General features: G+C 53.1%; 1 protein-coding gene across 4 annotated transcripts in view; it reads left to right on the top strand.

Moving 5' to 3' along the window:
* Positions 1-15,663, top strand: part of DENND1A (DENN domain containing 1A) — a 493,327-nt gene that overhangs the window by 474,125 nt on the left and 3,539 nt on the right. For 2 of the 4 annotated variants that reach the window (XM_012771851.2, XM_012771850.3), the window contains 2 exons: positions 11,713-11,841; positions 14,916-15,174. In XM_012771851.2, the coding sequence (XP_012627305.2) occupies positions 11,713-11,841; positions 14,916-15,174 (388 nt within the window). The remainder of the gene's footprint in view (positions 1-11,712; positions 11,842-14,915; positions 15,175-15,663) is intronic. The other 2 variants (XM_012771853.2, XM_012771852.3) reach the window with 1 other exon arrangement.

The following is a 15,663-nucleotide window of genomic DNA, read 5'->3' as shown; positions in this document are numbered from 1 at the left end:
ACCCCAGTTGCGGTATACTTCAGCTGTCCCATGATTCTCTGCTTTATGATTCGGGTATTTGCTGGGACCACCGTGTCGTCACAGAACCAGCCTACCCGGATAGCCCTCAGACTTCGCCCAGGAAGCTCTGGGATTGCGTGCGTGTGCACCATGGATGCTTGCTTGTGAGGAATTTGGAGGAGAGGACTCCTGAAGTTGGGTGTAGGTTTAACTTTTGCTCTGCACAATAGGCTGGTGGGAACAGAGGGCTGTCCCCGCGCGGCTGGCGTGGATGATGATTGCCCCCTTGTGGAGAGAGTGCTGCATGGCCTCAGACCCTAAAGATTTCTCTTTAAAGTTACCTCTTTAAAATGAAGCTAAACCTTTCAGACACTATACTGGGACAGGGTGATGGGCCTGTAGATACTGAAAAGTAAACTCAGAATATCCTTGCGTTGCACAAAAACACCCCAGACCAACAACATTCCACATTCTGCAGAAAAGCATTATCCGTTCTGTGACCGAATTCCTGATTAGGAGTTGGCCTCCCAGTCACGTTTACTTACAATGTTGCTTTCCAAACCCAGCGATGGGGGTGATGCTGTCCTGTGCCAAAGAGCCAGTGTCCTATTTTCTTGGTTCTCACCTGAACTGTTTCAATACCGCTTTCAGGTTTTGTTTTGTTTTGGGGTTTTTGTTGTTTTTGTTTTTCAATAGGCCCTGTTTTAGATTTCTGTTTGGGAAAGTTGGGGTTGAAATGAACCAGTGGGAGCATGGGGCCTGGTTTGGTGGTTCGGCAAACTAACAGTGATAGAAAACAAGTGACAGGTTTGCTGCGACCATACAGCACAGCAGCTCGGCCCCGAGGTGACAAAGAGGTACGCTTCAGGACGTCATTCCAAGGGTTTCTTTTCACATTTTGTTAACGAGGAGGAGGGAGGCTGTTCTGCCATAGTGCCGGTGGCATTTCTGGTGCAAGCCTGGTGTTTTCCTGCATCGCCTCCCTGCCTCCTCCCCACCCCCCACGGTGCTCCTCCACTTCCAAATGCCATGTCACAACAGCTCTTGGATGTGTTTTTCTCAACTGTCATCAGCTCCAGCTGGCAAGACCAACTTCTTGAAACACAGGAAGCATCCAGCGGAAAATATTTTAATAAAACAGACTCCTCATAAAATATTGTTCTGGGGGGGAAAGAAACGGGCTCCGCCAATCTGTCGGCATTGTGTTTCGAGACGCGAGAAGACAAGCCGGCGGGCAGGAGCCAGAGCCTAATGGGCCTTTGTTGGAGGTGGTTCTGTGTTGGGCACAGGAACTCGGTGCCTGGCCCTTTCATCTGGCCTGGGTTTTCTTGAATCGCAGATCTTTGTCTCCGCTGGGAATATCAAAGTGCTTCGGAAACTTGAGGATTTGGGCGGCAGAAAGGGATGCAGGATCTTTGAAGTTGAAGGCAGAGATTCAGTCCTCCTGACTTCTTGCCCCAACTCTCACTGCCAATAGCACAATAAATAACTAACTTTGTGGACAGCAAGATGGAGCTGATTAAGTTTGTCTCCTGCAACAGCCAAGCACCCTGGGCTTCATCAAGGCCCAGAAGTGCCTCATCAAGGCCCAGGTGGCCATCAGCTCTCTGGCCAGTCGATCGTTGAAGTTCATTTCTTCCTCCCCAGCTGATGTCCATCCATCCATTGCTCCGCCTGTCCATTCGTGCATCCGTTCATTCAGCAGGTGTCTTTGAAAACCTACTAGGTGCAAGCTACACAGCATGTTTAAAACGAGGCCTTACAAGGGAGTTTCCATGCCGACTCTTTTGTTGACTTGCATTGTCCCAGAATGCAATTCTCCTATGTCAGATTTTCTTCCTGAACCAAGGGTAAGTTTCCTAGCCCCTCAAAACCATCTGTTGGCAATTGGAAGAACACTTGAGAAAGGTTTCTGGGGAAAACTGAAAACTCTTTTTTTCAGTTAACATTAGTTGGTTAATAGTTAATATTTCTCTTCGAAAAGTGTTAGCTGCCTCCATTATTCAGAGCAAAGCTGGTGGAATGCCAGGGGCTTCCTTAGGGGTAGGAGGATCCAGCAAGAGAGGCGCTGGGTTAGAAGCCAGCCAGCAGGAAGTGCAGCTGAGCCCGTGACGTCTGGGCCAGCGTGGTTCCCCCCCCAGAGTGGGCTCTCACGCTCAAAACATGTATCTGACTGGTGTCACCCAAGGTCATCCAGCTAGAAAGTGGTAGGGCCAGGATTCAGAATTCTGCTCGATTTCATTCTCTCCATCACACGGCTGCTCTCCTTGGGACAGGGCCCGTGGGGGTCCATTTGCAGTCTAGTTTGCCCAGATAGATAGCGCCATGTCCTAAGAGGACTTGCCCAGCACACCACCCTTCCTCTCCAGTTCCCTAGAGGCTGGAGTTGGGAACTGGACTTACTCGGTCCTGTCACCACCAAAGAAGCAGTGTCTACTGTGCATGAGTGTTTCTTCTTGGGGAAGGAAAGAAAAGTGATATTTACTGAACAGCCCTTAAGATTGTAAAAGGTAGGTGGTCGCTTTCCCATTTAACAGATGGAGAAACTGAGGCTCAGAGACTTTCAACAACTCGCCCAAGGTCTCAGGGCCAGAAAATGGTGGGATTGGCTGTCTGATGACAGAGGCCTGGTCCTTTCTTCTCTACCATCCAGGCTTTTTGTTAAGAACCTGATTATGAGGATGGTGGCAGCTACAATGGGCACAGTGAGATTCACAGCTCCCCCATTTAAGGTGGGCCCCAGGGGTTTCCAGCCAGGCCCCCCGTTACTGTCCTTCTGGCTTGCCAGGGAATGTTCCACTTAACTTGAATGCCATCAAGAGCCAATAGCAAGCTCTGAAAGGCACTACTGTGATCAGTGTTGCCCGGCCCCCTCAGGACCACACACTAATGCCAAAAAAGGGGTGACCACACTGACCCCAGGGACTTCTCTGGCCAGGCAGCCCGTCATTCATTCCCTACTGGGGAGTGGCCGTAGGGCCCAGGGCAGCAGTCCTCACAGAGCTGCTGAGAGTATGGAGGGAGATAATTATAAGCATCTGCAACCTACTTAATCTCCACAACCCAGACGTGGGGCTGTCCTCTGAGTCTTAACGGTAAAGGGCTTGCAGTCAGAGGTGCATCTGAGAGGGGCCCTGTCCTGACCAACTGCAGAGCAGACCTCTCTTAACCACATACCTTGTCCCCTAATGGGCGAGTCAGACACCTTCCAGTTACGCGAGGGTCTTGCCCGGCTGCATCCTGGTTATTTGAAGTTTCACTGTACTGAGTAAGAATGGTCCAGATTCAGCCACTAGGGCCCATGAGCTGTTGCCCTGCTGCCTCTGGCCAGATTCATCCAGAATCTGCTCTGCTCTTTTCAAGTAATTTTTTGTTTATAAAAGTAACCCAATAGCTTTATAGACAATTTGGAAGTTAGGGAAAAGAGGCAAGTTCATTCTGAATCCACTATAATTCAACTACTTGTTAGCATTTCTATAGATTCCCGTCCCGTCTTTATCCTATATGTTTTTCAGAGCTGCAACTCCTTGCAATGTCCCATTATATGGACTTGTTCCATGTGTCTCTAACCCCTATTATTCCCTGACTACAGAAGATCCCAATGCATACATGTTTGTGGACTACCTAACCATGTTCCTCACATTAGATCTTTAGATTGTTTCCAGGTTTTCATTAATATGAAAAATGCCAGGGACATTATCTCCGTTCTTCAAGCTTTAGCTCATTTTATATCATTATAAGAAATAGAATTATTAACAACTACCATTAACTGAGAACTATGTACTAAGCACTTCATATACACCATTTCATTTAATCCTCACAAGAAGTATCTAGAGGTAGCTATTATGAGCTCTATTTTATGGAAGTAGCTGAGACTCCAAGAGCTTGTCACTGCCCTTGGTCACACAGCTAGTTAGTAGCAGAGCTGAGCCTCAAACATGTCTCTGTAATGGCGAAAGCTTATGCCCTTAACCAGTTACATAGGAAGATTTCTGCTCCATATTGCTAAATAACTTTCTAAAAGAATGGTGCCACCTTATACTCCCACCAGAACTGTGTCCCCCAGAAATCTGGGTCTAGGGCACCCCGAGGCATGTGTGGCTGGCGTTAGAAATCTTTCTGCAGGTTGTGCTGGCTGGATAGTCAGTGTGTGCACCAAATCGCCAGCCGTGCTGCTTAGGAATGGAGTGTCTGATCCTCTGAATTGCACTGAATGACCCCCACACCAAGGCCCCAGAAGATTAAAATAAGATCAAAAGAAGCTGCCAGAAGCATTTAGTGAGAACCCTGCCCAAAGCCCAGGTCTGGGAACACTTTATAATAGTCTCTCTCCGGGCCAGTTGCACACATGCGCTGGCAGAAGATGACGCACTGCCCTTGCATGTCCAACATGCCTCACCCTCCCCAGCATCTGGGCTCAGCACAGCCTCCGCCGTCCCTTGCTCCTGGCTGTGGATCACAACAGAGTGGAGCCCTTTCCTTCCTCACAGCCCAAGGCTGTCTTGCGGGTGTGGGCCCATGATTTGGATGGTGGCCTGGTACATGGGCAGGGCTTTGGCATGCAACAGGCCTGGGTCGGCATCCTGGCCTACCAGCTACACGCCCTGAGACTCCTTGTCTTCTTTCCTTAACATGATGCCTGTTCACATGCCCAGGAACATGGTCTGGGAAAGGCCCACAGGAGATGCAGGGGCTTCCTAAGTTAGCAGAGCACACGGCCTCCCCTCCTGCCTCAGTGGCTGCCCTGGCCTCTGCACTGTACACCCCGGACACAACACTCCCCTGTGGACCTCCCATTCCTCCTTCCCACGGCCACAGTCTCCTGGGCTTCCCGTGATGTGGCAATGCCCTCCCGCGCTGTTTTCTCTTTATCTCTCACACACATGCACACAAACATACCAGTAGGCCCTGAGCTCCTCCAGGGCTGGAGCCAAGTGCCCTTTAGCTTTGACTCTCCAGCTCCCAAACCAGACTAGACCTCTGCTCAGAGACGTTTCCTAAATCAGTGCACAAAGGAACCGGAGAAGGCAGGGCGCAGTGTACAGCCCAACCCCCGGGAGATGAGGGCGGGGGTGTCAGTTAACAACCACAGGCATGTAAGGAGCACCTACTGTGTGCTGGGTATGATTAAAGCATGAACAGGAAGCTGCCAGCACCTCCCCTGCCCTGGCCCTCTAAGAGCCAAGAACTGCAATCAGCCCCCAAAACAAGTCTCCAAGATGCCAGCTGGGTCCTGGGCCCCAGGGGGTGAGGGCAGCTGTCGGCTCTACCCCCTGGCAGGCTGCCAGGACCTCCTCCCTGCACGGCCAGGAGTCCAAACACCCGAGCAGAAGGTCACAGACCAAATTAGCAGGGCAAGGGGCTCCTAACGTGTGTGTGTGTGTCTCTCTCTCTCTCTCTCTCTCTCTCTCTGTCTCTCTCTCTCACACACACACACACACACACATACACATATACACACGCACGCACATACACATACATACCCAGTGGATTCTGGGCCCTGGAGACACAGCCAAGCCTGAGGCCAGACGTGGAGCCCGAGCCCAGACTGCAGAAGCAGGAGCTGCCAGGCAGCCCCGCAGGATGTGCAGCAGCGCAGGGATTGTCTCCAGCCACTTCTGCCTGGCCACAAGGCACAAGGGCTTTTCCAGGAGCTGTCACCATAGGGGGAGTTAATTCCATCTGGAAAACCAAGCCTTTAGGATGCTTTCGGAGGAGGGGCCCCATCCTCAAGACAGCACTGACTCCAGTCACCTCCGAAAGGCTTTGCTGTCCCAACAGAGACCCCTGCTTCTTCCAGATTCCATGTCGCCATTTCTCAAGGGCCTGCTGCATGCCCAGCAATTTCACATGTGTCACCTTGGTTAACCTCCCTGCTCCCCAAAATATCTTTGCAGCCAGGGCGTTATTAGCCACATTCAGCCACAAGGGGGCCAGGGCTCCAGCATGTGGAGTGACTTGCTCTCAGGCCAGGACGTGCACCCAGCAGGGCTGCCGGCTCCCACGTCCACCGCACTCTCACCCTCCACTGCTGCCCGGGGCCCCAGAACTTGATCTGAGGGAACTTAGGCTCTCGGCAGGCAGAGGCCGTTCTCAAGGTGAGGGGCCTCAGTTGTTCTGTACAATCTACACAGCGTCTCCTCCCAGCAGGAAAAGTGTCCCCAAGGTGTCCCCATCCCCATCTCCCCTCTACCATACATCCCAGAGAGCAGGCAGGGGGGAGAAGCCCTTGTGCTTGGGCCTCTCTGCCTGTGTGAGTGTCCACACGGTGGCCTTGGAAGGCAGGCTGGGGCATGGATACGGACGTGTGAAATTCGCATCAATGGTTTTTATTGAAAGAAGGAATGAATGAATGAACATACAGGTTGAGAAATAGTTGAATGGATGCACGAATGACAGCTAGAAAGGCACCGGAAACAGAGACGGGGCAGTGCGGCCAGCACAGCTTCCTGCTCTGCCTGCGCCTGCACCCTCACATCACCCCCAACCCACACGTCCTTCAGTCCTCGTGCTGGTTCAAGTCCCTCCACCTCCACTTGGTCTCTGCCAACCCCTCCAGCCTCTTCTCTTGAACTCCCCACCCCAATGTCAAGTCCCCTGTGCCCACTCCTCTCAGAGACACCTCCAGGCCATTGCCTGGTCCGCAGCAACCTCTGCTGTACCTCCCAAGCGGAGCCCCATCCAAGAGCCCTGAGCCATGCACACCCCCACCACTGTCCTCCGGCAGAACAAGTCCCCAGTGGGGTGGGAAGGACCTGGTCTCCCACACTCACCAATCTCCCCTTGACCGGTTCACCTGACAGGTAGAACACCCTCTCCTTGCTGATCCTGACCTGTTGCAACAATGATTCTTCTCGTTGTTGTTTTTGTGTAGATACTCACCCACTACTGAGTACAAAGATCCTGTGCACAGCAGCTTCCTGTATCGGTCTCCAATTCTTCCTCCGTGAGAACAGTCCTAGCCCTTACCCTGGTCACCCAGGGCGTAGCTGCAGTCCAGTTCTAGAGCTTCCCCGTGGGTACTGCCCCACACTCTCTCTGCCAGAGATCCCTCTGTCTTGGTCAGAGCCGCTTTCTCTCTTTTTTTTTCACCCCCCACCTCCGCACATACCAGGGGTGTGGTCTAAAGTGCTGGCTGTGTCGTGGTCATGGAGGGAAGCAGGCAGAATCTCCAGGTAGGACTTCTCAGACCATTCTGATGTGCTGAGATATGCCCAGCTGAGACTGCTAACCCTGACTACAGAGGTCTGGGAGGGCAGGGACCGCCTTATTCGTCCTTAACACCCGGGGAAGACCCTGTGCAGGATAGAAATGCCCAGAATCTATTTGTTGCAGGTGAACATGGCATGTAGACAGTAATTGAATATTCACTATGTGTTAAGCACTCCGCAAAGCCCTTTACAAATATTTTCATTTAACATTTATGATAAGACTCTTAGGAGGGCTGTAAAATCTCCATTTTACAGATAAGAGAATGAGGTCCAGGCAGGTGAACCGGGCAGGAAGGGGGAGGGCGGTGGACGGCCGGGCAGACGGGCACCCCCTGGACAGGCAGGAGCTGGCCTCGTCCTGGGCCTGTCCCTGCTCATCAGCCCCTGCCCACTGGAGCCACGTGTGGGGGGACGAGGGGTGCAGCACGGCCCAGACGTTACATAGTGAAGATCCTTTGTGCTGGAGTGAAATGATCCTTTAGAAAATGATCACCAGCTCCCCTTCATTACCTCCGGAGACCAAGTCCTTGCTGATTTTTCCCATCTTTATCTCAAGTACATTTAAATGTCAATTAAATTTGAAATATCTACATTTGTCAGCATTTCATTTTGGGCCAGCGTGACGTGCTGCTGATTTGTCCACGCGATGTGACACATGAAAAAAACTCTCGAGATGCAGATCTTCCTCATTAAAAAATAAGCTGGTGCGATCCTGGCACGGCGGAGAGCACAGAGCACGTCCCCGCTTCCTGACGCCGTGTCTCTGACATGGTATTTAAAAAGGAACAGCCTCGCTTGTCACCACTGTCACACGCGCGCGCTAACCGGCGACACGTTAAACCAAACATTAGAAAGGGTTCGGGAAGTCATCTGCATGGGAACTCCGCGGAGACGAGGTGGGCAGAGGCGGGAGCAGCCGTGGGGGACGGCGGGGCTCAGTGGTGATGGACGGCCCGGCTTGCTTTCTCGCCAAGGCTCCGGCAGCCCTCGCCGGGCAGCCAAGTTTGCCACGACCTGCCTTTTCACAGACAGCTCTTTGTGTGTAATAAAATCCAGGCAAGTGGTGGGTGGCAGACTGCAGGGTAGTAGCTGAATTGGGTTAATGAGGGAAAAGGTACATTTTTTTTTTCATATTCTGCCTTAAGCTAATAAAAAATTTAAGCCTGGACGTTTTCGATGGTTCATCCTTTATCTCTGACAAATATCTGACTGTATGTTTCATGGGAGAACATGAGCAGCTGAATTTAAATAAGTTTATTTTGAAATCTCATCTTTCATTAAAAGTAAGAGCGGAAACACCCTACCTCTTGTTTCATTGTTTCAGATGCAGGAAACTGAAGAGGCAGGATCCTGTAGTGGTTTAGTCAGGCAAATCCAGATTCAGTTCTCGGCTCTACCTTTAGCTGCTGTGTGACCCCTGGCAAGCGACTCCCCCTCTCTGAGCCTTGGCTTCTTTGTCTGCAAAATGGAGATCTGATAAGGAATTCATGAGAAATTATATGGACAGCATTTCGGCCGAGGCTTGTAGGTACTGCTAGTGACATCATCATCGTCCGTGTGGCCCGGACCCGACACAGCTCTGTTCTGACCACAGCACGTGGCAGACTTCTCACCTGGGTGCCTTGCCACTCTCGAGAGGCAGGTGGTATGTTCGGGAGACAACGTGGGCCTCTGTGGGAGCCGCTGCCCACCCAGCCTGGCCGGGCCCGGAGAGCTGGCTGGAGGAGGACAGTGGTTCGTGAGCTGGAACTTGAGGCCCCCCCAGCCTCCCTCTGCAGTCACACCAGCCGGGAGGTACCGGGTTTTGACAGTGACCTGAACTGCAGCAGCCTGATTTAATGAAGCCAGCGTCCAGCCCAGCACAAAGACTCTTTGCTCTTATATGGATCCAGAAATTCCTGGCAGGTTTAGTGGCATTCCACTAGCGCGCCAAGCCGTGATCTGTGCTTTCTTGTCAGAGCAGTGGAGGTGCCTGTGCTTGGACAGGTGTCAGAAGGACATTCAAGATGGATGTGAGGGCCACTCGAGAGCCTCACCGTGTGACACAAGTTGGGGCTAGTGTCCCCTTGTGTGTGTCCACCATCGGCCCTGCTGACCCAAAGTGAGGGCTGGAATCCCTGCTCCTTCCTGGCTGGGTCACTCGGTCACTTCTTTCTTCTTCACGAGTGGTTCCCCCGGGCTCAGTGGCCTAGGTCTGCTGTGACAGGGCTCCAGGAAGGTGGTGGGACTGGGCCCCAGCATGCTGGCTTTCCTTCTTTCAGTGCTGAGCACCCCGTCCCCAACACGTGGGGGAGAGAGAACAAGCCGGATGCCTGCCCTGGGGGAGCTCAACTCAGAAACAGAATTGCAAAAGGTTGAATGGTATCTGTGAAGCACTAAGACACACAGCCCGAGAGAGCTATCTCCATCTGGGAGAGAACTCCGGCTGGGAGCTCCAGGGGGCTTCGGAGAAGTGCCATTTGAGCTGCATCCTCAGGACTGAAGAGCAGTCAGTGCACCAGGCAAAGGAGCCAGGGAGGTGCAGTGTTAAGGGCCCTGCATGCTCAGAGACGAGCATTCCTCAGGCATAAGCGTGGCTAAAGTGCAGGGGTGCCAGGAGGAGGCCGCAGAGGTAGGCAGAGCCCACATGCGGCCTGGAGTCTGCCCTGCTCAGAGCTCGCACTTGACACAGCCGCTCCCCAGAGTGGAGCGCGAGCCAGGCTGCCCGCCCTCCAGCCCGCGCCTGCTCCGGAGAGCAGCCCCCTGCCTGCTAAACAGACAAGCCGTTCTGCAAGTGTCTGAACACTCTTATTCCTAACAGTTTGCTCAATGGGTGTATTCACTCCCCACACAACCAGTCGCGGCAGGATTCTGATTCTCGATGGCAGACGTGCAGGTTTTAAGCAGGAGGGTCACTAGGTCAGGTTTGTGACTCAGAACAGGACTCCAGTGGCCGTGTGGAGGGGGCCTTTCTGCTCCGCCTTGTTTGCTGTGGAAGTGGCAGGAGTGAGCGGCCTGGCCTCGCCGCCGGCCAGGGCACGGGCCCGGGGGCCAGACCTCCCTGCCCCTCTTCGCTGAGGCCAGAGGAAACGCCTGGGCTGACGCCCTGTCTAGTGCAGGAAGGGCTGAGGTGTGCTCGTCCCCAACAGCCAGCAAGGCGGCCAGAGAGGAGCCAAGCGCTGTGACCCACCACCTCCAGGGCGTGACCCTGGGCTCGTGGCTTCTCCTCACCTGGCCAGCCTCTGGGGACGATGTGCGGAAGTGAAGGTTCTGGTGTGAGCGTGCGGGGAGCCAGCTCTGCGTGGTACATCGTCACAGTCACAACCCACTGGCCCACCCCCAGGGGGCAGCGGCTGCCCCTCATTTTCCCTCCAGCCGGGGTTCTTGTGTCCTTTTCTTAAATGCGTTGCCCTTTCCTGAAATAAAACCTTAAAGGAATTCCCGCCACACAAAGCAAAGAGAGGAGAGAGGAGAGCCCCTCTCAGGCACCTGGTGTCTCCCACCCAACCCTGTCCCAACTTCTCCATCGTCTCAGAGCAAACCCAGCCCATGAATGGGGCAGGGGTGCGGCGCACAGGAGTCAGGATTTGAACCCAGGTCTGCCCAGCCCAGCTCCTCTCTCCCGAGCACACAGCCTCTCGCGGGCCCTGGCCGGTATATAATTCATAGGAGGCCGGCGTGGAGTTGCTCCGGCCTGTGTACGTGTTTGTGTTTATAGAGGTAGAGCTCACAGGTGGCTGACAAGGGAGATGCATTTTTTATAACAATGAATATTTAATTTCCACATCACAGATGAAAAAGACTCTCTGAAGAGGCATCTGAGGGAAACTCCAGAGAGCAGCCACTAATCAGAAAAGGGCCTTCTCGCGATGCTCTTCCACATGGCTCACTTTTTTCTTTAACTTTTTTTATTTTTTATTTTTTCCTGATTATTGAAGTAGATGTGCTCATTGTAGGAAATGTGTAAGGCACGGAAATCACCCACGATCCCACTGGCTGTTACTGACATTTAGGCACGTGTCTTTCCTGTCTTTTTTCTATGCATTTTCCCATAAGTTGAGGAGAGAGAGTGCCGTGTAATTGCAGTTCTGCGTCCTGATTCTTCACAAACGTTTTGTCAATGGGAAGACAACATTCAGCCACTGCACAGATTCCTGTTGCTGAAAACGGGTGGCTTCATGTTTTAATATTATAAACAGCAGTAATGAACATCTTTGGGCGTAATTCTTTGCTACATTCAGAGTTATCCAAATGGAAGTGTAACCACTAGGTCAGAGGTGACGGATCATGAGTTTGAGGCTCTTGGCACACGTGGCAAATCCACAGTTTCTTTTCCATCTGGGACCGGCTTCCTCGCCTTGCGGCCCCTCAGGCCTTTCCCCAGGAGCCGCCACCGCGGGCTGGCAGAGGGAGGCCAGGGCCAGGCACGGAGCCCAGAGCCCTCCTTCCACCCGCACGTGGAGTCCCCACGGCGCCCCTAACTGCCTGTTCTCTTCTCTTTTGTCTTCCTCTGCCCCCCCAGCCTGGTAAAGCCCCTGAGACACTATGCGGTCTTCCTCTCCGAGGACTCCTCTGACGATGAATGCCAGCGGGAAGAGGGCCCGAGCTCTGGCTTCACTGAGAGCTTTTTCTTCTCTGCTCCCTTTGAATGGTCTCTCCTTCCTTCTTCCGTTTCCCTGAGCATGGCTTGGTGACTGTCGGGGGCTGCATGGTGGTGGGGGGTGCTGCTTGCCCTTGCATGGGGGGGAGGGGTGTTTGGAGCTGCTGCCTGCCAGTGCCCCGGTGCCAACGTGCAGGGTGGACGCCACCTCCATGTGCCTCCTCTTCCTCTCAGGGCATCATTCTGCCTGCCCTACAGGGGCTGTGACGATGGAGTTGGGTGACAGGGTGAGACGGCACCAGGGGTCCCCTTTCCTTACGAGGGGAAAATTGGCTTCGCTGTTAATGCAGTTAGTGATCCTCAAGTCCTTGTTTATCTCAGCACATCTTGGAAAGCCATGGAGACGAGGAGTGATATTGTAAGTTAAGAAAAAAAAACAAAACTTTACTAATATGGAATGTGTATATTAATGCCAGCATACCCAAATGTTCTGATCTGCCTGACTTTTTAAAGATAATTTTTAACATTATTATTTATAGCCTAAGCCTCATACCAATTACAAATAGCAATTTTAAAAAAGAAAAAAAGGGTTCACCCACAATCCTCCCACCCCCCCACCAAAAGTTAAGCTTTTATAGTCCTCCTTTCTTTGCCAGTTCTTGCCCCTCCACCCACAAGTTCTTCAGAGCTGGGATTGAGCAGAGAGACAGCTTTTGTCTGTTGTTATTTGTTAGCAAGGTTGCGTGTTTTCCATGGGAGCGTTTAAGGGAAGGAAAACTGCCCTTTGCTGAACGCCCACAGTGCTCGCTCACAACAGCCTTCCAGGGAGTGATCGTTTTAGCCATCTTACAGAAGAGGAAATGCGCTTCCCTCCCTCCCCTTCACACCCCCTTTCACGCCCTCCCTGTTCCCAAACCCCAGCAGAAGTCCCCTGCATCAAGTCCCTGCCCCTGGGTTCCTCTAGGGACCTTATAAACCCCAGACCGTGCTGCCTCCTGCCACTGTCCCTACACGGTAGGTGGGTCCTGGCCCTTTCCTGACACCAGGTCACCTGGGACCCGGGCAAATCAATCCCCTCCTGACGTCCTCAGTTAGAAAGTAGTGGCCTAAGGCAGTGTCGCCCAAGCCATCACACGCCACCTTTTCTGTTCATTGAATCTTTCTCCTTAGACTTTTTTTTTCCCCTTAAGAGTCAGGGCCTTGCTCTGTTGCCCAGACTAGAGTGCAGTGGCATGATCATAGCTCACTGTAACCTCAAACTCCTGGGCTCAAGTGACCCACCCACTTCAGCCTCCCAGGTAGCTGTGACTACAGGTGAACGCCACCATACCCAGCTAATCTTTTAATTTTTTTGTAGAGATGGGGTCTCACCATGTTGCACAGGCTGGTCTTGAACTCCTGACCTCAAATGATCCTCCTGCCTTAGACTCCCAAAGTGCTGGGATTAGAGGCATAAGCCACCATGCCCAGATTTTTTTCTTTAAATTTTTTTTAAAATTAGCCTTGTCCTAAGAAATAATATCTATGATATCATAGGTTTAATGTATTAGTTATCATTTGTTGCTAACTAGAATAAAAACAAAAACCATTGGAATAAGAAATGTTTATCCATGTGTCAACTTAAAATCACCTTGCAGGAAAAGGCACCCTCCTTGGGTAACACCCAGCTCTCACCGAGGAGCCCAGCAGGTCAGGTCCAAGGCCCAGCCCCATCACGTACTCTTTGAATTAACTGATGCCTTAATTATTTAATAATGGTTAATGTTCACTTTCTTAGCCCATGACCTCAGAGGCCTTTGTGTGTGTGTTAAAAAAGGAACTGGCCCATCCTAACTCAACAAAATAAGTTAAAAAGAACACTATCTCCTTACATTTAAGAAGCACAATGACTTAATTTTCTTTATCCCGCTCATTGTGTTCAAACTTTATTAAAAGGTCTTTAATCCCTCAGAGTGGGGGAGGGAGAGACTTTTGAAGTCCCTCGAACTGGGCTTCCATGTCCATCTCTTCCAGGTGCGTTGTGCCAGAGGCTGAGTTATTTAACTTCTCTGTGCTTACAGTTCTCATCTCTAAAGTGGAGTTGTGAGTCCCACTTCACAGGCTGCTTGCACGTTGCAGGGAGACAGTACCGTCTGATGGCGTCCCTGCTGGTAGTTGGGAGTCTGTCCCCGCCACGGTTCCTTCCTGGGCCTTCGGCGCAGGCCTGCTCCTGGCCGGCAGGTGGCGCCCTTCCCCCACCTTACCAGCACCGTGCGCACGTCTCTGCCCGACCCGGGCAGCCACCCGCTGGCCACCCCCAGCCCCCCCTAACGCTTAGAGGAGGCAAGATGCAATTCCTGCCCGGGCTCCACCAGAGGTCAGGGTTTTACTCAGGCTCAGCCTCTCCGCGTACCCATTGGTGCCCTGGGGCTCAGGTCAGTGGGAAGCGAAGGCAAGTGGGACCCTTTGTTACCCACACTTGGGTTGGCTGTAGGGTTCTGAGTGTGAATGTACAGAAAGCTGCTATCACGGGCCCAAGTGGCAGCCACGCTCACTGGTGGGTCAGTGATGCTGTGACCAGCCTCTGCGTGTCTGCTGTGTGCCAGGCACCACATTGGCTTATGTAGTCACCACCACCACCTGAGCAGCTGAGGCCCAGAGAGGTTAAGTGACGAGAGATGGCACGACCAGAATGGGAGCCAAGGTCAGCAGCAGCCGAGGGTCCTGGGGTGCTGCCTCTGGAAAGTGTCAGGACCCGGCTCTGCAGCTACTTGCCGGTCACCAAATGGGGACGGGGGAGCAGGACACATTGCCTGCTGCAGTTCCCCACACCCTATCTGAATGGCTCGCAAGCCCACCAGCCAGTTTTGTGAAAGGACCCGTGGTTTGTAGGAAACAAAGTGGGTCCCTTTGGCCGAGTGAGAGCAGCCAAGCAACTGGCCCGAGGTCACAGCCCCAGGTCTGTCAGTGTCCAGCTTGCGCCCTCACCGCCACCCAGATGCTTGCCCTCGTGGGGACCCCAGGACACTCGTGTTCCAGAGGCTCCTGGGCCTCTCCAAGGACTACACGTTCTCAGGGGCTGGAGCTACTCGTTCCTCCATGAAGGCCGTGGGTGGGAGGATCAAGCCTGCTCTGTCTCCTCCCAGGCCACAGCCCTATCGGACGCTCAAGGAGTCAGACAGTGCGGACGGCGACGAGGCGGAGAGTCCGGAGCAGCGAGCGCGGAAGCCCTTGGGCCCTGCCCCAGCTCCGCCGGACCGGGCCGCCAGCATTGACCTTCTGGAAGACGTCTTCAGCAGCCTGGACGTGGAGCCCCCCCTGCAGCCGCTGGGCCAGGCCAAGAGCTTGGAGGACCTTCGGGCCCCCAAAGACCTGAGGGAGCAGCCAGGGACCTTTGACTATCAGGTATGGTATCTGTAGGGAGGGCATCTGCTGGGGATGGGTGCTTTGCACACCTGAGGCGGGTCCCCCATGTGACAGTGGAAGAGACCAAAGGAGAAAGCGCGATTTTTCCAAGGTCCTAAGGCAGTGCCTGGGGTCAGTCTGACTGCAAACCCCGCCCACAGCCAGACCACCCTAAAGGTGATGACTATATCAGATGCTGGAGCCTGGTGGAAAGCTGCCCCCACTTCCGTGCCTGCCTCAGACAGAGGTGGGCTGGTCCCCCAGGCCGCTGTCCCCCAGGCCTCCGGGCAGGGCTTTCGCCACTGCTAGAACTGCGATCTTCCCCATCCTCACTGAGGCTCCTGACAACAGCTTCTGGATCAAAAGTCCACATTCTGGATTATTCCTGTGTGACTACTGATTTCCCTTGTGACTTCCAATCCATCACATCCCCTCTCTGGGCCTCAGTTTCCTCACTTGCAAGTAGAAGTTGCTGACTTTGCAGTCGGG

This window comes from Microcebus murinus, chromosome 12 (assembly GCF_040939455.1).
Source record: "Microcebus murinus isolate Inina chromosome 12, M.murinus_Inina_mat1.0, whole genome shotgun sequence".
In the NCBI taxonomy this organism is placed as follows: Eukaryota; Metazoa; Chordata; class Mammalia; order Primates; family Cheirogaleidae; genus Microcebus; species Microcebus murinus.
Note: the sequence above shows the minus strand (reverse complement) of the source record. Positions and strands in the feature narration are given on the sequence as shown.